Source organism: Dendropsophus ebraccatus, chromosome 9 (assembly GCF_027789765.1).
Source record: "Dendropsophus ebraccatus isolate aDenEbr1 chromosome 9, aDenEbr1.pat, whole genome shotgun sequence".
Taxonomy (NCBI): Eukaryota; Metazoa; Chordata; class Amphibia; order Anura; family Hylidae; genus Dendropsophus; species Dendropsophus ebraccatus.
The window spans coordinates 80527109-80552137 of record NC_091462.1 but is presented as its reverse complement, the minus strand read 5'-3'; the positions used below and the strand labels follow the sequence as shown (position 1 = coordinate 80552137).

Sequence of the window (25029 nt, the reverse complement as noted above, 5' to 3'; positions counted from 1 at the left end):
GCACCACATCACTGCTCACGGTCACCCAACGATCTACTGTTGCTCCCTCCTGTGAGGTCACGACATGGCTAAAAAAGCAAGACACCTCTGCGGACAAGTGTGGTTCAGCAACTAGTTCCTGCTGTATTGTGATGACCCAGAAACTGGGAGAAAACAGGAGACCAGAGGCCGACAGTAAGCAGCGGCTCTATGGCTGCAGGGGCACTGGGACAGGTATCACTGGTTTATTAAAGATCTAAGCAATATTGCCCCAAAGCAGAGTTTCTTCTTGCTAAGAAATCTTTCTAACCAAACTTTTTTTATGAGATGCCATGTTTAATTAACCCTTTCGTCTTCTGAAAGACTTCCTCACGTCAAACACAAAAAGCTAAAACAAGTAAGAAGATTGTAGCTTTAACAGACTTGATAACCCTATTACTAATGCATAGCCTCTCAGACAGTTACATGGCGGCCCAGGAAAATCCTGAGATATCTTCTGCCACCTAATTCCCCGCTCTTGAGTCTGCTACTTGAGCACGATAAGAGTTTAAATTTTAATAAGGGTTAAACTTTAATTATGCTTTATTAGCTCAGTCAATTTCCTTTTTCAAGGCACATTTAACTCAGCGGAGGTTCAATGGACTCTTTTCAGGCTGCCAAATATAGAAAATTCCAGCTATACATAGGTGGCACTTTTCATAAATGATGAGTGTAAAACCATCACAAGTTTTTTCCAGAGGGGTCTTATAAGCCTGAGCTCAACAAGCCTCTGTGCTTCTGCATTAACCACATAACGTACTCATCAGCTGTAAGATTTGTAGATGACATATTATCTGCACTGCCAACTTCTGTGACTGTTCTATACTTCTTTTTATAAAAATGTATGTACAGGCTACAGAAAGGACCCCAGGACTGAACCCACAAGACTGTCAAATGTGCACACAGGTCTCTGACAGATGATGTCAGGAGAGAGAACATCAGGCATGTTAGATTTAAAGCGAATGTACCATCAGTACATTTGCTTTAAGTTTTGCACTTGAAAAGAATAGGGGCGGCGCGGAGAAGCCAATGCCACAGTCCTTTTTTTTTTAACCATGGCCCGGATCATGCACACAACACTGGTCTATTACAGAGCACCAGCACGGGCTGAAGCACTGGAAGCGGGCCAGCCTGCTCCTCTATGAAGCAGCTCCATTGATTCTAATTAAAAAGTGTCATAGAGGGGTGAGGGTTTTCTTGCACTGGGGGCTCAGGCCTACCTCAAGTGCTTCATCAAAGGCCAGTGCTCAGTAATAGTCTGGCACTGTACGCGGGAATCGAGCCATGGTTGAATAAAAAATAAAAATAAGACTGTGGCACCGGCGCCGTTCTATTCAAGTGCAAAAGTTAAAGCGAATGTAAAATCTAACATGCCTGGTCTTCTCTCTCCTGACATCCATCTGTCAAAAACCTGTGTGCATATTTAATAGTCGGTTCTCATTGAAATAACAGATCTAATTTTTTCAGAAGCCCCTGCCAGAGGAGTCTGGCAGGGGCTCACCCCTTCTCTCTCTATTTAGAAGGACTAAACACTTTGCCAAACATTCATGTATATGAGAAGATTAGGAGAGACAGCTGTCGGCCAAACCAAGGTTCAGCTGACAGCTATGGCATATGTATGGCCCACTTTAATGAGGAGATCCAAAAATTATAACTTATGGTGTGTTTACATAGACAGATTTACCTGACATATTTTAAGCTAAAGCCAGGAACAGACTATAAACAGAAAACAGGTCATAAAGAAAAGACTGAGATTTCTCCTCTTCTCAAATCCATTCCTGGCTTTGGCTTCAAAACTCTGTCAGATAAATCTCTCCGTGTAATGGCACCCTAAATATGTGATAAGATACCTAAATGGCAAAGTTTCAATGACTGGGTCACTTGTCCCTAGATTATTGGAGATTAAGCATGCTCACACTATGTTAATGCCAGCCTGAGCCAAAAAATATGTGGGACCAGAAAATCCCTTTAAGTATTTTCTATTAAAAGAGAAACCCCTAATAAATTTATTAATAATGTTATTATGTTTATCCAACTCTGCAAGTCATCACTGATTCTAGAAGAAACGCAATATTACAATCATGAGTAATCAATATCTCAACCTCTATACAGGTTACTGAAAGAACTAAATATATATTTATTTTTTCAGTTATTCTAAGTATTTAAAGTGACATAGGAAACTATTTATTTTTTTACATGTGCTATAGATTCAGACTCGGACAGCTGTCTGGGTTTCTATTTTTTCTTTGACATGCGCGCAACAAAAACGTGCCAAGACATAGCATTGAATAGCGCTCTGATTGTGCAATGCAAAGCTCACCACCTGCTATCCTAGTTTAACTGAACATCTGACTGCAATGTACACAAGAACTCCAACTAAAAATAAGTCTTCGGCTAGGATTTATTAATGAGCTCGGTTAAACTAGGAGAAAAAATATAGAATAATGTTAAAGCAGCAGCGCCCCTAAGAGTCCATTTTATGTAGCACAAGTAAGACGGTGTATAAGTGTTGTCAAATAGTAACATAAGTAGTAATGCATAGAAGAATTCTCTATGGGACACAACCCAGAAGACGACCCATTCAGCTACATTAGAACACGGAATTTATTTATGGTTTAATGACTAAACTGCACAGTGTCAAAGAAGCCAAAGGGCCACACAAATCAGGTTACACCAACATCAGCAGGCTCCTGACACTCAAGGCTAAAAGATATTGCTATTGATCTAAAGAAGGAGCTTCTGATTTTATTCTAATTGTCACTGCACATTGAACACATTTTCAATAAATCAATAGAACAAGAGCATATAAGAAAATGTGCAATAAATCTTATTGAAGAAAAATGTGTTTTTTTTCCCCCCCTCCACTTAACAGGCCTCTTTTCCCCTCTCCATCCCATCCTAAACTCATCAGTCACTCTTAAACACTGCTAACATCAGGCTCCATGCTGCCCATAGAAGTCTATGGAGGGAGGAGGGGAGAGTCGTAGAGTAAGGCTACGTTCACACGGCCACAGACCTGTAGCTAGACATCACTATGACCCACTATGATCCATGCCATAACTATGGTCTGTACTAGGCTCCACCAGTATTTTTTATGGCATGGGTGTGTGAATTCTGCCCATTCAAATGAATGTTTCCGTAGTCTGTCCGCAATTGTTGACAGATATTACAGAAGAGTGAATGTAGCCTTAGAGGCAGAGAGAAACAAAATCGATGCAAAGGGTTCTAGAAAGTGTTGTATCTCACCCTGCTGCTTGAATAAATGGTCTAAATTGTCCTCCATGCTGCTATTATTTTTTTCAAACCAACTGGCACCAAAAAGTAGACGCTCGGCTGCCAGGAGAGCTTCAGAAGAATGACAGAGGCTTCGGGTACTTCTGGTGCCTTTCTAATTCTTCCGAAGCTCTCCCGTCAGCCAAGCGTCTTCGAGCTTCTCCGATGAGATGCTCGGCTGCTCGGGAGAGCTTCGGGGATCCCCGGCGCAGTCAGTGTACGTCACACTGCCTGCGCCGGGACAGGAGGCACGCAGAGGCCAGAAACAGGCACCAGGTGAGTTAACTGTTTGTTTTTTTTGTAATGGTCGCCCCATGGGGATGGGGCCATTTTTGCACTCCCGCACCGTATGGAGCAACCATACCCGGTGTATAAGACAACCCCCCACTTCTAAGAAGATTTTTCGGGGTTAAAAAGTCGTCTTATACGCCGGAAAATACAGTACAGTGGTACCTTGGTTTAAGAGTAACTTGGATTAAAAGCGTTTTGCAAGAAGAGCTCACAGTTTTTCAAAATTGTGACTTGGTTTAAGAGCATTGCTTTGGTTTAAGAGCTCCCTGTACTGGGTGGGAGGCGGAGCGGGGGAGGGGCATGGTCTGCACAGTGGGGTCTACAGCCTTGTACTCTGACACAGGAAGTCTCTCTCACCTTCCAAATCATAGCAGATCCACTTCAGGCTTACATCAGGGGACAGGACTGTGGAGGTAATGTCTTCATAGCTGTAACCCAGCCCCCTCTCCCCCCGGACAGAGAGAGAGATGCATGTGTGCCCACATATGCCCTGCTCATTCCTTCATATTCCCTACAGTCTCTGTCAGCCCTTGTGTTTCCCATCCTCGCCATTATGAGGATCTGCAGTTCTATCCTTTATCTACAAATTGCTGCTGTGTTATCAGGCTTATGCACTTACTGTACATTATATTCCACATGCCGATTGCTTTACTGTACAGTAACTTAGAATATGACATTCAGCTATTTCTAAATCTTTGTTTTATTAGTTTTACATGTCATTCAGAATTTAAAAAATCATTATTTTTGGGGTGTGGAACCAATTGTCTGCATTTCAGTGATTTCTTATGGGAAGTTTTGCTTTGGTTTAAGAGTGGATTTGGATTACAAGCTCATTCCCGGAACCAATTATGCTCGTAATCCAAGGCACCACTGTAATTGGTTTTTGAGGCTCTGGCCTCTGTTATAATCACCTATCTTGTAACATATACTCTTATCGAACTTGTATTTGCTTTAACAATGTCTGATTGTTTATGATCTCAAAAATGTCTGATTGTTTATGATCTCAAAAATAAAGAATTGTTAAAAAAAAATCTCTTCAGAACTTCCAGTCTTCCAGAACTTATCAGCTACTGAAAGTGGTGTATTCTCTGCTGCCACCTCTTTCTGTGACAGGAACTGTTCCAAAGAAGATGCAGTTTTCTATGGGGATTTGCTGCTGCTTTGGACAGTTCATGCATGGACAGAGGTGGCAGCAGAGAGCACTGTGTCAGACTGGAAAGAATACACCACTTCCTGCAGGACATACAGCAGCTGATAAGTACTGGAAGACTGGACATATTTAAATAGAAGTCATTTAATAATCTATATAACTTTCTGGTACCAGTTGATTTGAAAAAATATATATTTTTCACCTCTAACTCGTGGTTGCAATATTTACAAAAAGCCACAAACAGCTACAGGGTAGCAAAGTTTTTGACTTAATTAGCAAATCAATTTATATGCCCAATGTTTCAATAAATCTTTAACATCCCCTTTAAACCCTTGCCTCTGCAGCCTGTTTTGGCCTTAATGACCAGGGCCTATTTTTCAAATCTGACCTGTGTCTCTTTATGTAGTGATAATTTTGTGATGCTTTTAATTATCTCGGTTATTCTGAGATAGTTTTTTCGTGACATATTCCTCTTTATGTTAGTGGTATACTTTGGTTGATACACTCAGTTTTTTGTAAACAGCACAACATTTGCGCAAAAATTAGAAAAATGTGCAATCCTTTATATTTCTTTATATATGTACAATCCTTTATATATCCTCTTTTCCTAAGAAAGATAGTCATGCCACATAAACTAATTATTACGGCAACATCTATTACATGTCTACTTTATGGTGACGTCATTTGGTGAACGTCCTTTTACTTGTTAGGATGTTAGAGGGCTTCGAAATTTTGCTGCGATTTTTCACATTTTCAGGAAAATTTCAAATTCTGATTTTTGTAGGCACCAGTTCAGTTATGAAGTGGATTTGTGGGGCCTGTATGTTAGTTACCCCCATAAATCCCTCCATTGTAAAAACTGCACCCGTCAAAGTATTCAAAGTAGCATTTCATAAGTTTATTAACCCTTTAGGTGTTTCACAGAAATTTAAGCAAGTTGGATGGCTGCTGGGGGGCAGGCGGGCACTGGAGCGAGCGTATACTGTACCTGATCCCGGCTCCGGCTTGCTGAAGACTCCAGGAACCGCCGAAGCAAGCCGGAGCCGGGATCAGGTAAAGTATATGCTCCGGCAGCCGGGGGGTTAACGGGGCGGGCTGGGGACAAACTCGCAGCAGGGATGTATATCCCTGCTGCGATTTTGTCTAACATTGAAACAATAGGGCCGGGATCCGCAGCGAGTCTCGCTGCGGATCCGGCAAGTGTGTTTGTCCCCTAACACAGCAAATACTAAGAAATGGAACTCAATATTTATTCCTCTTATTCCAATGTTTCTAGAAATCCCCCATAAGTGGCCGCAATGCGTCACCTGACTCAACCACAGGCCGCAGACATGACAGAGACCTGGTGAATTTTGGAGCCGATACCAAATATGTGTATTTTATTTATAGGGGATCATTTATAAAGGGGGGATGGTGAATGTGTATATTTATTTATTTATTTTAATTTTTTATGTATTTATTTATTTAATAAATTTTTAATTAATTGATTAATAAATTTATTTGTGTGTGTGTGTTTTTTTCTTCTTCTACTTTTGCAGCATGGGGTCAAAGAGGGAGGGAGAAAGGCAGGGGGAGGACATCAGCAGTGGCGGCAGGAGGAGGCAATGTCGGTAGCCTCCTCCTGCCGCCCCGATCAGCCAGAGGCATCAGATCTCCCCATATACGCAGCGGTCGCAACGACCGTGGTGTCTATGGGGTTAACTGCCCGGAGGGATAGGGACAGTGGGGGGAGACAGAGAAGGCATGATGCCCGATCTCAGATAGAGACAGTGGGGGAGACAGGAACGTCATGATGTGTTCTGGCACTGCTTTTCATGACGTCCCTGGACGTCATATTGGGGGAAGGGGTTAAGGGGGCATTAAAGCTTACCTGAAAGCTAACTGCATCATATAAATACCTCTTCCAGTCCAGTGTTGATGTTCTGCTCCCTCTATTCTAAGGGCATGTTCACACTGAGTAAAACAGGTGGAATTCCGCGGCAAAACAGGCGGAATTACGCGGCGCAACAGGCAGAGGCCCGCGGAATCCTGCCTGCCTCAGTGTGTCAATGGGATGCCTAGCACGTCTCCGCTCTTCGCCTCTCACCGCTTAAAGAAATCTTTGAGCGGAGAGCAGCGGTGCGTGAGACATCCCATTGGCACAATGAGGCAGGCGGTATTCGGAGCGGAGCCCGCGGCGGGGGCTCTGCCACAGAAAATTGTTTTACTCAGTGTGAACGTACCCTAATAGGATACTCTTCCTGCAGTGGGATTGGAATGTCATCATAAGGGTAAGTAAAAAAGGGGAGCAACACAGACTAGAGCACCAGCGCTGGTGTCCCCTTTCCACAGATGAGATTGCGGGGGGGGGGGGGGGTCTGACCTCTGTGTGCCCGGGGGATCTATCTATAAGTGACTAGGCTGCTTTTTTTTTTAATCAAACTGTGGGTCAGCACGTGACTTATTGCTCTACTCATTTTCTATGGAGCCCCTGGAGAGAGCTGAGTACAGCCAAAATACCCCTGTAAAATAAATTTCCCAAGAAGCAGAAGATGGCTGAAGACTACTGCTCCCTGGCACTCATCTCCTCTAAATCTGCAACATCTGTGACATTGTCCAGCTACTTGAAATATAGCCCTTTTATGTCTCTAGCTTACTTCCAAGGCGTGGATTGACAAGAAGTGAGTGAGCACCAGAGTCCTCTGATCCCCAGACAACACCTTTAAAGAATTTTTTACTAGCCTTTCTGAATCTTCTATTCTAATCAATAAAACTGAAAGAAAAGGACTACCGTATTTCTTGAGACTCCAGCTCTGTAGAAGGTAAGACATTTATCACATAGAGCTAAAAAATGACTTGTGTTTCACATATCACATTTAAACTGGAAATATGATCAGCTGGAAGGTCATTTCAGCTGCTAATGCTGCAAAATAAAATAAGATTACTTATGGTAATGTTCTTGTTCTCGCTTTTTTCATATGCACAAATGAGACAAAATGAAAAGTTCGGACAACTAGGGTAATCTGTTTAAATTACCCTTAAAAGGTGGCTGAAGTACTCCGTCTTTTTGTTTGTTTAACAAATAATGTTTTCAATCTTTCCATTTAATGGGCAGATTACGGTACCATGAGGAACAAGGGGAAAATGAAAAATTAAAGCCAAATTGCTGACTTTAGTTGGACAAGGTCTTATTTATAACAGTTTCCAATTACCAAGAGGAAAAAACAGCTCCTGGACTTGTAGCCATGAATAATTGAGACCACTATCTCACTATTACCATTTTTCAAGATAAGACGACACAGCACCACAATGTAATTAATGGAACGGCAGCCGAGGAACACTATTTATTTACAACCTAAGATGCTTTAACCATGTGTTAATGCCTCTGATAGAGCCGACCTTGGCCTGCACACACTTCTCACCATTTATTGTTAGAAATGGGAGCTGAAAGACCTTCCTCTACCGATAACCCCCTCCACACATGCAAAACAATAATTCCCAGGTATTTCTACATTTAACTCTTACATTTACATTGAATTATTACTTACAATGTATTTGGGTGTGTATAAATTTATTCACTATAACCCTCATCTACAGCATGTAGGATAATTACAACATAAGGAACCGTAATACACTAGCTCTACCATAGTTATCTTTGTGCATTTTCTACCAGGAGTTCAATATATATATATATATATATATATATATATATATATATATATATATATATATATATATATATATATATATATATACACACACACACACACACACACATATATATATATACACATACACATATATATATATATATATATATATATATAGGTAATTATTACTGTTGGTTTATTCTTAGAGGATTTATACTGAAGTGAGAAAATATGCCACCACCCTTGTTTTTTGTTTTTTTTTAAAGGGAATGTATTGTCTAATCTTTTTACTAGTTAGGACCATGCATATTCTGTTCTACTTATAAGTTTTTAGTTTCTGATTGTCAACTGTTAATTCAATCTTTAAAAAAAAAATGAATATGGGGCTGGCCATCTTTCCCGAGCTGCATTTAGCAGAATTAAAGGGGTTAGCCAGGATTACAAAAACATGGTAGATTTCTTCCACCACTCTAGTCTCCAGTTTGGACGTGGTTTTGCAATAAAGCTCTATTCACTTCAATGGAACGGCATTGCAAAACCTGCACCCAAATGCTGTTTATGTAAGAAATCAGCCATGTTTTTCGAATCCTGGATAACCCCTGAAATGTTTTACAGCAATGACATGGACCTGGAACTTCGAATCTGGACATATAATGCTGGCTTCTATGGGAGAGTTTTGCAGGCTTTGCTTTGTGACTAGAGACGAGCGAACCTGGAGCATGGTCGAGTCGATCCGAACCTGAACTTTCACCATTTGATTAGCGGTGGCTGCTGAGCTTGGATAAAGCCCTAAGGCTATGTGGAAATCATGGATATAGTCATTGGCTGTATCCATGTTTTCCAGACAACCTTAGAGCTTTATCCAAGTTCAGCAGCCCCCGCTAATCAAATACCGAACGTTCAGGATCGGATAGACTCGAACCCGAACCCGGTTCGCTCATCTCTATTTGTGACCTATGCAGGAAGGGGAGGAACTGAGTTATGACCCTCACTTATTGTCAATGGTGGGTTCAGTGTCATGCATACATATGTTTTAACTTTTATTGTAATCCTGCCTATAATAATGCTAATAATAAAACTGCTGAAAAGCTCTCTTTACAGTAGATATTTAAAGGAGAAGTCCGGCCAAAATTAATTTTTGATATGTTGTTACTTATGAAAAGTTATACAAATTTCTAATGTACATTAATTATGGGAAATGCACATATAGAGCTATTTCCCTTAATTTAGTAGATCAGGAAGTGTTAGAAATATCTCTGAAGAAGTGACGTCACGACCCAGGGTGTAATTCCTATGGAGTCTCCAGCAGGGGGCGCTCTCTATATAGAAGTCTATGGGACTTTATTGTTTCTATGGGTTTCTATGTAATGTAATGTAGTGTAATGTAGTGTACAGTGCTTTATTGAATGAATACATCTATGGAATACTTTGGGGAGCAAGTGTCCTTGCTCCCCAAAGTATTGCATAAATGTATTCATTCAATACACAGTAAGCCCGCCGATCCGCCGCATTTCCGCCGAATTTCCGCCGCATTCCCGCCGATCCGCCACACGCTGATCCGCCGCATTCCCGCCGATCCGGACCATATACATTGAACTACAGCTCCCATCATCTGCTTCTAGTATGAACAGGTGATGGGAGCTGTAGCTGGGTAATGGATATGACATGCCGCCGGGCGCAGGGGGAGTCGCTCAGTACACAGGAGCGCTCCCCCCTCCTCCTCCTCCTTCCGGGATAACTTCCGCCTATAGCACTGCTGAGTCCCTGCCTGGCCGCCGCTCTCCACTCTCCCCCCATACATACCGGCTCCCGATGCATCCTGGTGTCCGCGCTGATGCCGGGAGCCGGTATATGAGAGCGGAGAGCGGCGGCCAGGCAGGGACTCAGCAGTGCTATAGGCGGAAGTTATCCCGGAAGGAGGAGGAGGGGGGGGGGAGCGCTCCTGTGTACTGAGCGGCTCCCCCCTGCGCCCGGCGGCATGTCATATCCATTACCCAGCTACAGCTCCCATCACCTGTTCATACTAGAAGCAGATGATGGGAGCTGTAGTTCAATGTATATGGTCCGGATCGGCGGGAATGCGGCGGATCAGCGTGTGGCGGATCGGCGGAAATGCGGCGGATCGGCGGGCTTACTGTGTATTGAATGTATTGAATGAATACATTTATGCAATACTTTGGGGAGCAAGGACACTTGCTCCCCAAAGTATTCCATAGATGTATTCATTCAATAAAGCACTGTACACTACATTACATTACATTACATAGAAACCCATAGAAACAATAAAGTCCCATAGACTTCTATGTGTCTGCTGGACACTCCATAGGAATTACACCCTGGGTCGTGACGTCACTTCTTCAGAGATATTTCTAACACTTCCTGATCTACTAAATTAAGGGAAATAGCAGTATATGTGCATTTCCCATAATTAATGTACATTAGAAATTTGTATAACTTTTCATAAGTAACAACATATCAAAAATTAATTTTGGCCGGACTTCTCCTTTAAGGGTAAGTCTTAGTTTTCTGCAATGGATTTCATAATGGATTTTTCAGATGGAAATATAAGTTGTGTGAACATTGCCATAGAATTACAATGGTTAGGGAGCACACCTGCTAATAACTAAGTATGCTAATTTCCCACTTCATAATGGTGGTCCATAATTTTATAGTAAAAGCTCAAAAAATATGCTCATAGAGGTAACACATATTCTGTCCCAATCTTCACAACAACATTGCCCAGGAAGCTTATATAGACAGTTTTATGAAACATATTAGGGATGGTCCGAACCTGCCGAGGTTCAGGTTCGTACGAACCTGAACTCTGGGCGATGATTCCCGCTGTCTTCCACCTCTGTGGAGAGGGTGGATACAGCGGGAGGACCGCCTGGAAAACTGGGATACAGCCATAGCCATAGGCTGTATCCCAGTTTACCAGGCGGTCCTCCCGCTGTATCCACCCGCTGCACGGAGCGGCCAGACAGCGGGAATCTGATGCCGAGCGTTCGGGTTCATACGAACCCGAACCTCGGCAGGTTCGGACCATCCTTAACCCTTTGAGGACCAGGCCCAAAATGACCCAGTGGACCGCGCAAATTTTGATCTTAGTGTTTCCGTTTTTCCCTCCTCCCCTTCTAAGAGCTCTAGCACTCTCAGTTTTCTATCTACAAGCCATGTAAGTGCTTGTTTTTTACAGGAATAGTTGTACTTTGTAATGGCGTCATTCATTTTACCATAACATGTATGATGGAACCCAATTATATTATTTATGAAGATATAAATTGGTGAAATCGCAAAAAACAATGCAATATGGTAACGTTTGGGGGGTTCCTGTGTCTACGTAATGCACTATATGGTAACAGCGACATGATACTATTATTCTATAGGTCAGTCTGAACACAACCATATGCAGGTTACACAGATTCTCTAATGTTATATATATATTTTTTTATGGAATCCTTTTTTTTGGCAATTAAATATTAATAAAATGGGCCTATTGTGACGCTTATAACGGTTTTATTTTTTCACCTATGGGGCTGTATGGGGTGTCATTTTTTCCGCCATGATCTCTAGTTTTTATTAATACCATATTTGTGAAGATCGGACGTTTTGATCACTTTTTATTGATTTTTTTTAATATATAATGTAACATAAAATCGGTAATCTGCGCACTTTTTCCCCTCTTTTCGTGTACGCCGTTTACCGGTCGCAATGACGCTTGTTATATTTTAATAGATCGGACAATTACGCACGCTACGGTATATTATATGTTTATCTATTTATTCATTTTTATATGTTTTATTTATATAATGGGAAAGGGGGGTGATTTAGACTTTTATTGGGGGAGGGGTTTTGGGGTAGTGTAATAGTGTTTTAAACTTTTTTTTTTAACACTTTTGAAGTCCCTTTGGGGGACTTGTACATACACTACTTTGATTTATACACTGATGAATGCTATGCCATAGACATAGCATTGATCAGTGTTATCGGTAATCTGCTCATTGAGCCTGCCTGTGCAGGCTCAGTGTAGCAGATCGCCGATCGGACCGCATGGAGGCAGGTAAGAGACCTCCAGCAGTCCGTTTCAACGATCGGGACCCCCGCAGTCACACTGCGGGGGTCCCGATCGGTAAGTGACAGGGGACTCCCCCTGTCACTTACACTTAAACGCTGCGGTCGCGCCGCGTTTAAGGGGTTAATGACACGCGGCAGCGCGATCGCTGCAGCGTGTCATTACCGGTGAGGTCCCGGCTGCTCACTGCAGCCGGCCCCCACCTCCTATGAAGCGCGCTCCGCTCCGGAGCGCGCTTCATAGCGGGAATAACACCCATGACGTAAGGTTACGTCATGGGTCGTCTGGGGACAGACTTCCATGACGTAACCCTACGTCCAGGGTCGTCTAGGGGTTAATACATATGTATCCTAAAAATAAAAACAAACTAAATTATATATAATTATATATAATTTAAATATGGTAATTTTCTGATTATAGATTCTGTGCCACTGTCATTATAACTTTCAAAATGTAGTTTGCCATTTATATTTATTATTATTTTTTGTTGTTGTTATCATGCTGTAAAACAAAGCTATACTTAATGGAAATGAAGTCCCAGCCAGTACAGCGTGTCACTGCTCAATGTGTCCGTCAATCACATAACTGCCTTCTCTATGAGCGCTCAGATGACCTGGGAAACACAGCACTTCCTGGGAATTTACTCTTTAAAAAAAAAAGTCTAAAGACAAGAAGGTCCGTGTTTTCCATGATAACTAAAAAAAATAAATAATGAATGTAAATTGCAAACTTGCTTTATATGACATCTACTGTTGATTAAAGTTTTGAAAGTTATAACGACATTGAGACTTTAAGAAAGAACAAAGACATTCTATATGGGGGTAGCTTTTATAGGGGGTAAACAACAACAACCAGACCATAAAGCTATCATAATGGAAAGTTAACATAATTCACAGTGTACTGTAGCATGGAGCATTTCTTTCTTTTTAATTCATTGCAGGTATATGATAAACCAGGGTTTAACTTACAGTCATTATGGCCTTCCTTCTTCAGCATCTGTACTGCGCCAACATACTTCTTCAGCTGAACCTTCAATACCTCATTTTCCCTGTGCAAACATAAGAACACAATGCATCACCCAGTCATAGTAGAGGATTTATTGCAGGACAATGGTAAGACAAAGATTTCTGAAGTGACAGATGATTCTGTAGTGTAAACTGAACCAATTATCTCTAAACAAGGAGGTAGCCACATTTAACAGGACAATGGCCACCGCCACCACTCATAACAGCAAAGCCTATAAATCATCACATTCTCAGAATTCCTTCTTGCTATCAAGTAATTGATAAGCTGCTTTTTTATTAATAAGCTTTAGGAGAGGAAGGCTTCATAAAAGGTGTCCCACTTTAAAGTGGAGTCTATGATCTAAATCTACATATTACAATAAAAGATGGAACTACTAAAGAGAATCAGCTGCAATGCCCAATTTGCTGAGTTCATAGTTGTATATAGGTCCGTGATCACATTTCAATACAAAAGCTGGCAAAACATCTGCAGACAGAGGCTGCTGTGATCAAAAGTCAAAGCTTGCTGTGTAGAATAGTGCAGCACATGATCTAATTGTATTAAAAAAAACCCCACAAAACTACCGTCCTGCAAATTACTGCAGAGGTCAATGTGAAAAGAGACTGATGTGCACTTCATGAGATGATAACTACAGCAAAGTTCAACAATTTTATTGACACCAGGAAATGTTAAAGTGTTTTTAGTGATGTAATAACCACAAACCATGGACACTGGAGGGATGGAAACGCGTGATGAGTAAATATTCACTGTTTTTCCCACTTGCGTTTGTGTGTATGTCTGGAGAACACTAGATGAAGACTAAACTGCGCTCATCTATCTCCGGCAGTTCCATAGAGAATGAATGGAGTGGTGGTGCACATGTTCGTTCAACTTCTCAATTTAGCAGGTTGTGTTAGATCTACAGTTTGGATATGAGGAGGAGTTTCAGTGGTTGCTCCACCTGCGATCAGACACTTATCCCCATGGCTCTGGCAAACTTTTGAACGGCACAAAGCTTTCTGGCTGTCAGCACCCGGGACATTGACAACCTATCCTGAGTACAGTAATACATCTAACCTGGAAAATAGCCTTCTCTTGTAATCCAGGGCATCCTCCATACAGTAGATGAGGTTAACAGTAATTGTTATTTCAACAAACATAAATGTATAATAAATCTTTAGTATCATTTATTAGAGGGCACTCCCACTTTCTCTATCAATCAGGCTCATTTCTTCCTCCCCTTTTCTCCAAAATTCAACACTGACTACTGACCTACTAAAAAGTCAATTTTGAGAGAGGAGATTGACTATAAGCTAAGTGAATGGAGAGACAGAGGCAAAGACCCATATACACATGGGGAAGCTGCAGCAGCTTGTATTAAGTGTTATATCAAATTTAGTGCTCTATTCGTAGCTTAAACCCACTCTGTAATGTCCCCATGCTGTTTGTGGTTCCAAAGATGAGCAATAAAGGAGAGCAGGATGCCCTCTTCTGTGTGTTCAGTATCTGGGTGACACCCACTAGCTCAGGGACAATTGTACAGTGGACAATAAACCTGCACAGTAATGTAAAGTATCATATACAAATTAGTTAATGGCCGGAAACAGTACTACTCCTTATGTACACAGATGATAGCTTATCCTGAAAGGTTACCTTAATGCAGGTGCACTAGCTCAGGGACAACTGTAGAGTGGACAATAAACCTGCACAGTAATGTAAAGTATCATATACAAATTAGATAATACATACAAATTAGATAATGGCCAGAAACAGTACTACTCCCCATGTACACACATGATAAAGGTAACCTTTCAGGATAAGCTAAGTGCCGGTAGACTTTAAGAGGAATATAGGTTTCTAGAGGAATACAGGGTACTAATTTCAATATATAGATGTGGTTATGTATATCCAGTTGCCTTTCTTGAAAGTGTGCTTTCCTTTGGTTCCATAGATGTTGACAAGTAAAAGAGGATAAAACAAGAGACGGGTTCTAATTCAGCTGTGTGTTATATAAAATTCATTTTGATGAGACAGGTTTGATTTAAGGCAAGTTTTCAGTGTTTCTCTGGCTCTAATTAAGCTTTTCCTAAGGGCGTACTGCTCTGTTATCTATACATTGCTATAGATTTTCCTCTGCAGTTACCTGTGTGGGATAGAGATACTCTACTGCTTGCCATTCTTCTTCGGGCATAATATTTTTGTATGCGCTGCCTGCAGAGCAGTGGGGTTTGGTCTGACTTTCATTTCTTTTTCTTTTTTTTTTGTTTTCAGTGGTTTATTTAGATTTTTCCTGTTCCTCCTTGTATTTCCCCGGAGCTCATCTTTGTCTTTATATAAGCGGATGAGAAGCATCGGGGTAGTCACAATGTAATAAGACAGGAACCTACCTACACTGCTGGCGTAAAGTAATTAGCTCTGGCCTGTATGGAACCATCAATCTAGTGTGTGTGTTTATTCTGTGCAACCACAAGGCTGATGAAAATCACAAAACAGCAAAGGTCACTTTCTGTTATTATTTTACAAACAATATCTGGATGTGCCGTTCATGCCAACTTGCCACTTAACAATCCATTTTGCACTGGTACAGCTAGGAAGAAAGTTGTTTTACCAAAAGTTTATTGAAATAATGTTCTTTTTTTTCCCAATGCACCTGAACATCTTAAAGTCACTCTGACACTAACGAAAAGATTTCCATTATGAAGCTTTCACTAAAAGCATTTCACCACCTGATCCCAGAGCAGGTTCCATATGGAGGATCCTTTTAGTATCTTAATAAATTATCAACGCTGAGAACTGTTCCACTGTTTCATACATAGCTACTAACGGAAAATAAATCTAAAAGAACTGGTACAATATTCCTGCAGCGTTGTTTTCCTGTCAGTTAAATTAAAAACACAAAGACAGTAAAAAGCATAAATAAAATGATAAGTATAAAATAAATTTATCATAGATAGATAGATAGATAGAACTGACTGGCCATAAAAGTGAAGTGAATAACACTCACACAATCTCATTATAATCTATCAAATGGGCTATTTTAGGCCACAAGTAAACAGCCATAGCTAGACAACTGGGTCAAAGAAGCTCCAAAATGGCAGGTCTTATGGGGTGTCCTTTATATGAGTGGTTAGTAACTGTAAAATTTGGACTAAGAAAGGACAACCAATAAAATGGTGACTGGATCAAGGTGCCAGGGGTCCCTGATACAAGCAGAGCAATTTGGTCCAATCCAATATAAGAGTACAGATATGTCAAGCTTGATAAATTCCTACCAGAGTGCCCATGCTGAGCCCGGTCTACCAGCTAAAGTAAATAAAACAGACGTAGAGCAATAAAAAAAAAAAAAAAAGAGAAAAAAAAAGGAGGTCTGGTCTGATGAACCCCATGGTGGAGGCAGAGTTATGCTGTCGGCAATGTTCTGCGGACAAACTTGGTTTCTGGCATTCATCTGGATGTTGCTCCACGCACCACCTACCTAAATCATTACACATAAGCACAACCTGAGCCGATCGTTTGACGTTTGAATACCGGTGGCTGAAGAAGTTGAATGCAGTCTTAGGGAATCCTGAAAAACATGGATACAGCCATAGGTGTAGACTTCCTATGGCTACATCCAACTTCTTCGGTCACAGGCATTTAAATGCTGAACGTTCGGACTTAAACATGCTCAAGTTGTTCTAATTTCTGCTAATCATTGTTGCAAGTTTAAAAGGATGACATGCTAACCTGGACTATTCTATGGTGGGTGAGAAACGTTATTTCTCACGGTAAACTTTTCTTTTAATTTTCTTAAAGGGGTCATCTGGAAAAAAATCATCTTCTCTCAAATCAACTGGTTTCAGAAATTTATATTGATTTGTTAATTAACTTCTATTTAAAAATCTCAACTCTTCCCATACTTATGAGCTGCCATATGTCCTGCAGGAAGTGGTGTATTCTTTTCAGTCTGGCACAATGTTCTCTGCTGACATCTCTGTCCGAGATAGGAACTGTCCAGAGCAGGAGAGGCTTTCTAAGGGAATTTGCTGCTGCTCTGGACAGTTCCTGTCTTGTCCTGTCCTGTCAGAGATGTCAGCAGAGAGCACTGTGTCAGACTGGAAAGAAAACTACACTTCCTGCAGGGCATACAGCAGCTCATAAGTATGGGAAGACTTGAGATTTTTAAATAGAAGTAAATTACAAATCTATAAAACTTTTTGAAACCAGTTGATTTGGAGTAGTTCTTTAGGTACCTTGTATAAGTTTTTCTGCACTAAATTGTAATGTTTTGGCAACATGATGGAGCCCTACATATAGATTAGATTATACAGATAGATAGCTATAGAAATACAATAACATAATTCTTGGTCTCAATCACTGTATCGCATTCATGTGCTTTTAGGCCCTGGGAGATGTCTTTTGCTATAAATTGTACCCAGTGACATCAATACTGTCAATCTTGCCGACAGGAACACCTGTTATATTGCTTCTGAAAAACAAAAGCTTGGAAAATTGGTGTCTTGCAATAAATGTCATCTCAGACAGCATCATTTAGCGGTTCTAACCAGAAAGATCTCTCGCAAAAAAAAAAAGTCCACAGTCTTGTCATATCTTTAGACTTTTGTCACAGAAGGAGGACATGATTGACGACAGAAAAAAGGCATGTTTTAGGACTGAATTCCCCAATGAATCTGTCTCTTAACTAGTGCCGAGCACTAATGTGCAAGCTATAAAATACAAAGTACCGCTATGAAAGCTCGCTCATCCTGGCAATATGGTGACTAGGTTGGAAGAAAAAAAAAAGTACAAGTTTCTCTTTAAAAAGTTCTAATTTTCAGGGATAAAGAATGAAAACAAACCCATCGGCCTATGAGAAGATTTGAAAAATACATCAATACAGATCTTTAAGGGGTTAGTTGGAAAGTGACATTGTTCTCCAGGCCTTGGGAAAGGCCAATCAATAAATGACCTGCAGACTCTAAATACAAAGGGGAGCTGCGACGATCAATGGTTTAACTAAAGGCACATGGTCTCTGCTGGAGAATTCCACTACGCCCCCCTGCTCTGAAGAAATGAGAAATTTTATCACAAGAATATCACAGAGAGACGTCGACGGGCAACCATCGAGAAATGGATAAACAAACATTTTAAATGGCTGAAAAGATGTACAGGTCACAACAGTTTCAGTATGTAAATAAAAAAATATTAACAAGCCACTGAAACTGCCTCTGTACTAATAAGTCTTTGTAGGCTATTATATTCTAATATCTACATCTTGCTAATTACAAGGCAATAGACATTGATATAAAATCTGTACCTGTCCCAAAAGGAGGAAATAATCCATCTGGTGCTCACATCAGAAGCCATGTGGCCATATACAGTATAGTCGCTAACACTTTGTTTAAAAAATGCACTAAAAAGTTTTTATTCTCTCCATTTTACAAGGGTTGAGCTGTTTGCCAGTAATAAGCACACAGGCACTTCCTCCCTAGCCAACACGACACCCAGTCTTAACTGCTCTGCCATGACATAGTTCAAATTTGTACCTGTAATTTTCCTTTTCTCGAGTCGAAGGCAGCACAGAAGGGATATTCCATCCTATGGTCCCCTTCCCAGGACCTCCCACCTAGAACACTCAATGAATAGCAATTAGCAATTAATGCAGTATGTATAAGTATCCCTCAAGAACCATCCCACACTGTGTAATGAATAAACAAAATTGATGCAAGTTAACATTTATTGGGTGGGTAAGTGTGCTGCCTTCGACTCGAGGAAAGGAAAATTACAGGTACAAATTTGAACTTTCCTCCTCGTCTCAGGCAGCACAGAAGGAATTTACATAGAAATCATCAACATATACAAAAAAAGGGGGGGGGGGGTAACATTAATCTTGCACAGCTGCACTCAATACCCCTGTACCGAAGGCTGGATTCTGTGCGTGTACATCAAGACAGTAATGTCTGGAGAACGTGGAACTGGAAGACCAGGATGCGGCATTACAAATCTCCTGTAACAGTACTTGTGCCCTTTCAGCCCATGTGGCGGCCGTGGATTGCGTAGAATGTGCCCTTATTCCTACTGGCGGAGATTTTCCTTCTATATTGTAGCTTTCCAGGATTAGCATTCTTATCAATCTGGCCAATGTGTCTTTTGAGGCCTTTTTACCTTTATTTTGGCCAGCAAACTGCAGGAACAGATTTTCATCCAGACGAAATGCAGATACTCTAGAGATGTAGAGGAGAAGTGCCCTTTTAACATCCAAGGTGTGTAGTTGTTGTTCTTCTTCATTTCTTGGCTCTGGGTGAAAAACAGGAAGAAAAGTCTCTCTATTTATGTTGGAGTCTGAAGCAATCTTTGGTAAGAATGAAGGAACTGTCCTTAGACTGACTCCGTCAGGAACAAACTTTAAAAAGGGCTCTAGGGAAGAGAGGGCTTATAACTCCCATAGTCTTTTAGCTGACGTGATGGCAACTAGAAACAGGACCTTATATGACAGCCATTTCAGATCCGCATCTTGTAGGGGCTCAAAAGGGGCAGACATAAGAGCCTTGAGAACGAGAGATAAATCCCAAGTAGCCACAGGAGTTCTTCTTGTAGGTCTTAGTTTTCCAAGGGCCTTAAAAAATCTTGTAATTAGAGGATGGTTTACAAAAGTTCCCTCTGTAAATGCGTTGATGGCAGTCATATGGCAGCGTAAAGTGTTGGTTTTAAGGCCCTTCTCAAATCCATTCTGGAGGAATTGCAGCACTGTGGAGACATTAATTGTTTGATCCTGCTGGAGCTTCAACCACTCAGAGAAGACCTTCCACAACTTACAATACTTAGCATTAGTCGATGGTTTCCTTGCTGCCATCAGAGTTTTGATAACAGTCTCTGAAATGCCTTGATCTTTTAGCCTGCTAGATTCAGGTGCCATACCATCAGATGTAATTTGTACAGTTGTAGATGATAAAACCTTTTCTGCAGTAACAAGTCTTGGTGAGGGGGGAGCTTCCAATAGTCGCCTTTTGACATCTCCAGAAGCACTGGTAGCCAGGCCCTCCGAGGCCAGAAAGGAGTTATTAGGATTGCTCTCGGTCTGTCTTTCCTGAGTTTGGCTATGACCCTGGGGATGAGAGGCACAGGAGGAAACAGATACACAAACTTCCGCTTCCACGGAAGGGAGAAGGCATCTAGACAGTCTGGATTGTCTCTCTTGATCAATGAACAGAACTTCCGGACTTGACGGTTCTCTTTTGTGGCCATCAGATCCCATTCTGGGAGGCCCCATCTCTCTGATATTTGTCTGTATGTTGGATTGAGAGACCACTCGCTGGGTTTTTAACTGTGACCGACTGAGGAAGTCGGCTTTGATGTTGTCCTTGCCTCTGATGTGTACAGCTGTTAATGATACTACCGTCGATTCGGCCCAAGACATAATCTTGTTGCATACTCTCTGTAGGAGAGGGCTTCTGGTTCCCCCTTGTCTGTTGACATAAGAGACTGACACCAGATTGTCTGTCTGAATCAGGACAGGCTTCCCCCTGAGATAGTCTTCGAAATGGCGCAGGGCTAACATGATGGTTGTTAATTCTCTGAGATTGGAAGACTTTGTCTTGAGGTCTGCAGACCAAGAACCCTGGACCCATTTCTCCTTCAGGTGTGCTCCCCAACCTGATAGAGATGCATCCGTGACTAAGACGACTGGTTCCTGGTAGAAAAAAGTTTTCCCTTGAAGATTTCTGTTCAGTAACCACAAATAGAGAGTTCTGCGAGTATAAGGTGATATCTTCAGAGGGTAAGAGAGGGTGCTTAAGTCCTTGTTCCAGATGGACAAAATGTTCGACTGGAGAGTCCTGATGTGGGCTTTGGCCCAAGGTACGGCTTCTATGGCTGCTGTTAGGTATCCCAGTACTCTCATGCAGGGGCGCCGCAATCATGAGGCGACCTGAGTCGTCTGCCTCAGGCGGCGCCACCAGCTGTCTTCATGGGGGCGGCATTCCAGGGCCGCTTTAACCAGAGGGCACATGGTGCACGTGCACCGGGCCCGCTGGTTAAAGGGGCCCCCCCGAGCAGGCCGGCCGTTGCTATGTGCGACCAATGCGGTCGCACAGGGCTCCGGCCACCAGCCTGTCAGGGGGGAGCGCCATGGATGGGTAATCTACTTACCCCTCCATGGCGCCCCCTGCAGGGCCCCCCCCGTCCGCCGCTGCCCCCGTCCGCTGCTGCTGCGGCGCGTCAGCGCTGCAGCAGCAGCGACACTGACAGAGAGAGAGCCATTGGCTCCCTCCCTGTCAGTCACTCACTCTTGTGGCCGCACTTCCTGCGGTCACAAGAGGCCGCGCTCTCCCTCTAGCGCCCGACGTCACTGGAGCGTCGGCGCGAGGGTAAGGGGAGTGCAGCCTCTTGTGACCGGAGGAAGTGCGGCCACAGGAGGGAAGAGAAGAGGAACGCGTGGACCCAGGTGAGTAACAGTGTTTGTTTTTTTCAATGTTATATGGGAGGGGGAGCTATATACTATTGGGGAGCACAGGGGGCTATATACTATGGGGGAGCACAGGGGGCTATATACTATGGGAGAGAACAGGGGTCTATATACTATGGGGGAGCACAGGGGAGCTATATACTATTGGGGAGCACAGGGGGCTATATACTATGGGGAGCACAGGGGGCTATATACTACTGGGGAGCACAGGGGAGCTATATACTATGGGGGAGCATAGGGGACTATATACTATGGGGGAGAACAGGGGTCTATATACTATGGGGGAGCATAGGGGACTATATACTACTGGGGAGCACAGGGGTCTATATACTATGGGGAGCACAGGGAAGCTATATACTATGGGGGAGCACAGGGGAGCTATATACTATGGGGGAGAACAGGGGTCTATATACTATGGGGGAGCATAGGGGACTATATACTACTGGGGAGCACAGGGGTCTATATACTATGGGGAGCACAGGGAAGCTATATACTATGGGGGAGCACAGGGGAGCTATATACTACTGGGGAGCACAGGGGAGCTATATACTACTGGGGAGCACAGGGGGCTATATACTACTGGGGAGCACAGGGGGCTATATACTATGGGGGAGCACAGGGGGCTATATACTATGGGGGAGCACAGGGGAGCTATATACTACGGGGGAGCACAGGGGACTATATACTACTGGGGAGCACAGGGGTCTATATACTATGGGGAGCACAGGGAAGCTATATACTACGGGGGAGCACAGGGGAGCTATATACTACTGGGGAGCACAGGGGAGCTATATACTACTGGGGAGCACAGGGGGCTATATACTACTGGGGAGCACAGGGGTCTATATACTATGGGGAGCACAGGGAAGCTATATACTATGGGGGAGCACAGGGGGCTATATACTATGGGGGAGCACAGGGGGCTATATACTATGGGGGAGAACAGGGGTCTATATACTATGGGGGAGCATAGGGGACTATATACTACTGGGGAGCACAGGGGTCTATATACTATGGGGAGCACAGGGAAGCTATATACTATGGGGGAGCACAGGGGAGCTATATACTACTGGGGAGCATAGGGGGCTATATACTACTGGGGAGCACAGGGGTCTATATACTATGGGGAGCACAGGGAAGCTATATACTATGGGGGAGCACAGGGGGCTATATACTATGGGGGAGCACAGGGGGCTATATACTATGGGGGAGCACAGGGGAGCTATATACTACTGGGGAGCACAGGGGAGCTATATACTATGGGGGAGGACAGGGGGCTATATACTATGGGGGAGCACAGGGGAGCTATATACTATGGGGGAGCACAGGGGGCTATATACTATGGGGGAGGACAGGGGGCTATATACTATTGGGGAGCACAGGGGAGCTATATACTATGGGGGAGCACAGGGGACTATATACTACTGGGGAGCACAGGGGTCTATATACTATGGGGAGCACAGGGGGTCTATATACTATGGGGAGCACAGGGGAGCTATATACTATGGGGGAGCACAGGGGAGCTATATACTACTTGGGAGCACAGGGGACTATATACTACTGGGGAGCACAGGGGTCTATATACTATGGGGAGCACAGGGAAGCTATATACTATGGGGGAGCACAGGGGAGCTATATACTACTGGGGAGCACAGGGGAGCGTTATACTACTGGGGAGCACAGGGGGCTATATACTACTGGGGAGCACAGGGGGCTATATACTATGGGGGAGCACAGGGGGCTATATACTATGGGGGAGCACAGGGGAGCTATATACTATGGGGGAGCACAGGGGACTATATACTACTGGGGAGCACAGGGGTCTATATACTATGGGGAGCACAGGGAAGCTATATACTATGGGGGAGCACAGGGGAGCTATATACTACTGGGGAGCACAGGGGAGCGTTATACTACTGGGGAGCACAGGGGGCTATATACTACTGGGGAGCACAGGGGGCTATATACTATGGGGGAGCACAGGGGGCTATATACTATGGGGGAGCACAGGGGAGCTATATACTATGGGGGAGCACAGGGGACTATATACTACTGGGGAGCACAGGGGTCTATATACTATGGGGAGCACAGGGAAGCTATATACTATGGGGGAGCACAGGGGAGCTATATATTACTGGGGAGCACAGGGGAGCTATATACTACTGGGGAGCACAGGGGGCTATATACTACTGGGGAGCACAGGGGAGCTATATACTATGGGGGAGCACAGGGGGCTATATACTATGGGGGAGCACAGGGGGCTATATACTATGGGGGAGCACAGGGGGCTATATACTATGGGGGAGCACAGGGGAGCTATATACTATTGTGGGAGAGCACAGGGGGGGCTATATACTACTGGGGAGAGTGCACAGGGGGGCTATATACTAATGGGGGAGCGCACAGGAGGGCTGTATATAACTGGAGGAGCACATGAGGGGCTATATACTACAGGGACACCTTAAAACTATGGAGGCACAGAGGGGTGTAACTACTGTATAGAGGTACAAGGGACCTAACTACTGTATGTGTTGGAGCCTAAAATATTTGTCTGGCAGATTCTGGAGAGAAGATTCACAGCCAGGAGAAGACTTCAAGGTGGCCCAGGCTGGATGGAGAGTAAAAGAAAAGGTGACAGACTCTGATTGGAGAAGACGCCCCCGGTGAGTCACTGGATGTAACTGCACTCTGTTATAGGATTGTAGTGTTAGGGGTCATGATGTGGCGGTATTATGTAATGGTATCATTGGTGATATCTTTCTGTTTTGTTTAGTGCAGTTTTTATGTAATATATAATCACTGTATGGTGGAAATAGTGTTATAAGGTAACTACTGTATGTATTGGGGCTCTTGATACAGTGTGGGGGCAAATTCAGTACATTATACAATGTGCCGAAAGGGAAGGGGGGGCCCACTCTTGAGGGCTGTGCACTGGGCCCACCAATGTATTAAAACGGCCCTGCGGCATTCAGTGGCAGACTATAATATGAGCGGTTCGGGCGGCCGCCCACATTATAATCCGCCACTGATTGTACCATGTACCGGAGTCCCCCTGCGCCCGGGCAGTATCTGTAATGAGATGCTGTGAGCGGGGGAGACTGTATTCATAAGCGCCGCGCTGTAATGAATCAGCCGCGCGGTGCTGTTA

The 25029-nt window shown here is 43.2% G+C and overlaps 1 protein-coding gene across 5 annotated transcripts in view; it reads right to left on the bottom strand.

Moving 5' to 3' along the window:
* SNX29 (sorting nexin 29) overlaps positions 1-25029 on the bottom strand; it is a 394719-nt gene that overhangs the window by 256568 nt on the left and 113122 nt on the right. For all 5 annotated transcript variants that reach the window (XR_011364568.1, XM_069983707.1, XM_069983706.1 and 2 more), the window contains one exon: positions 13402-13481. Coding sequence is in view for 4 of the 5 variants with exons in the window: in XM_069983707.1 (XP_069839808.1) it covers positions 13402-13481 (80 nt within the window). In the remaining variant the exon portion in view is untranslated. The remainder of the gene's footprint in view (positions 1-13401; positions 13482-25029) is intronic.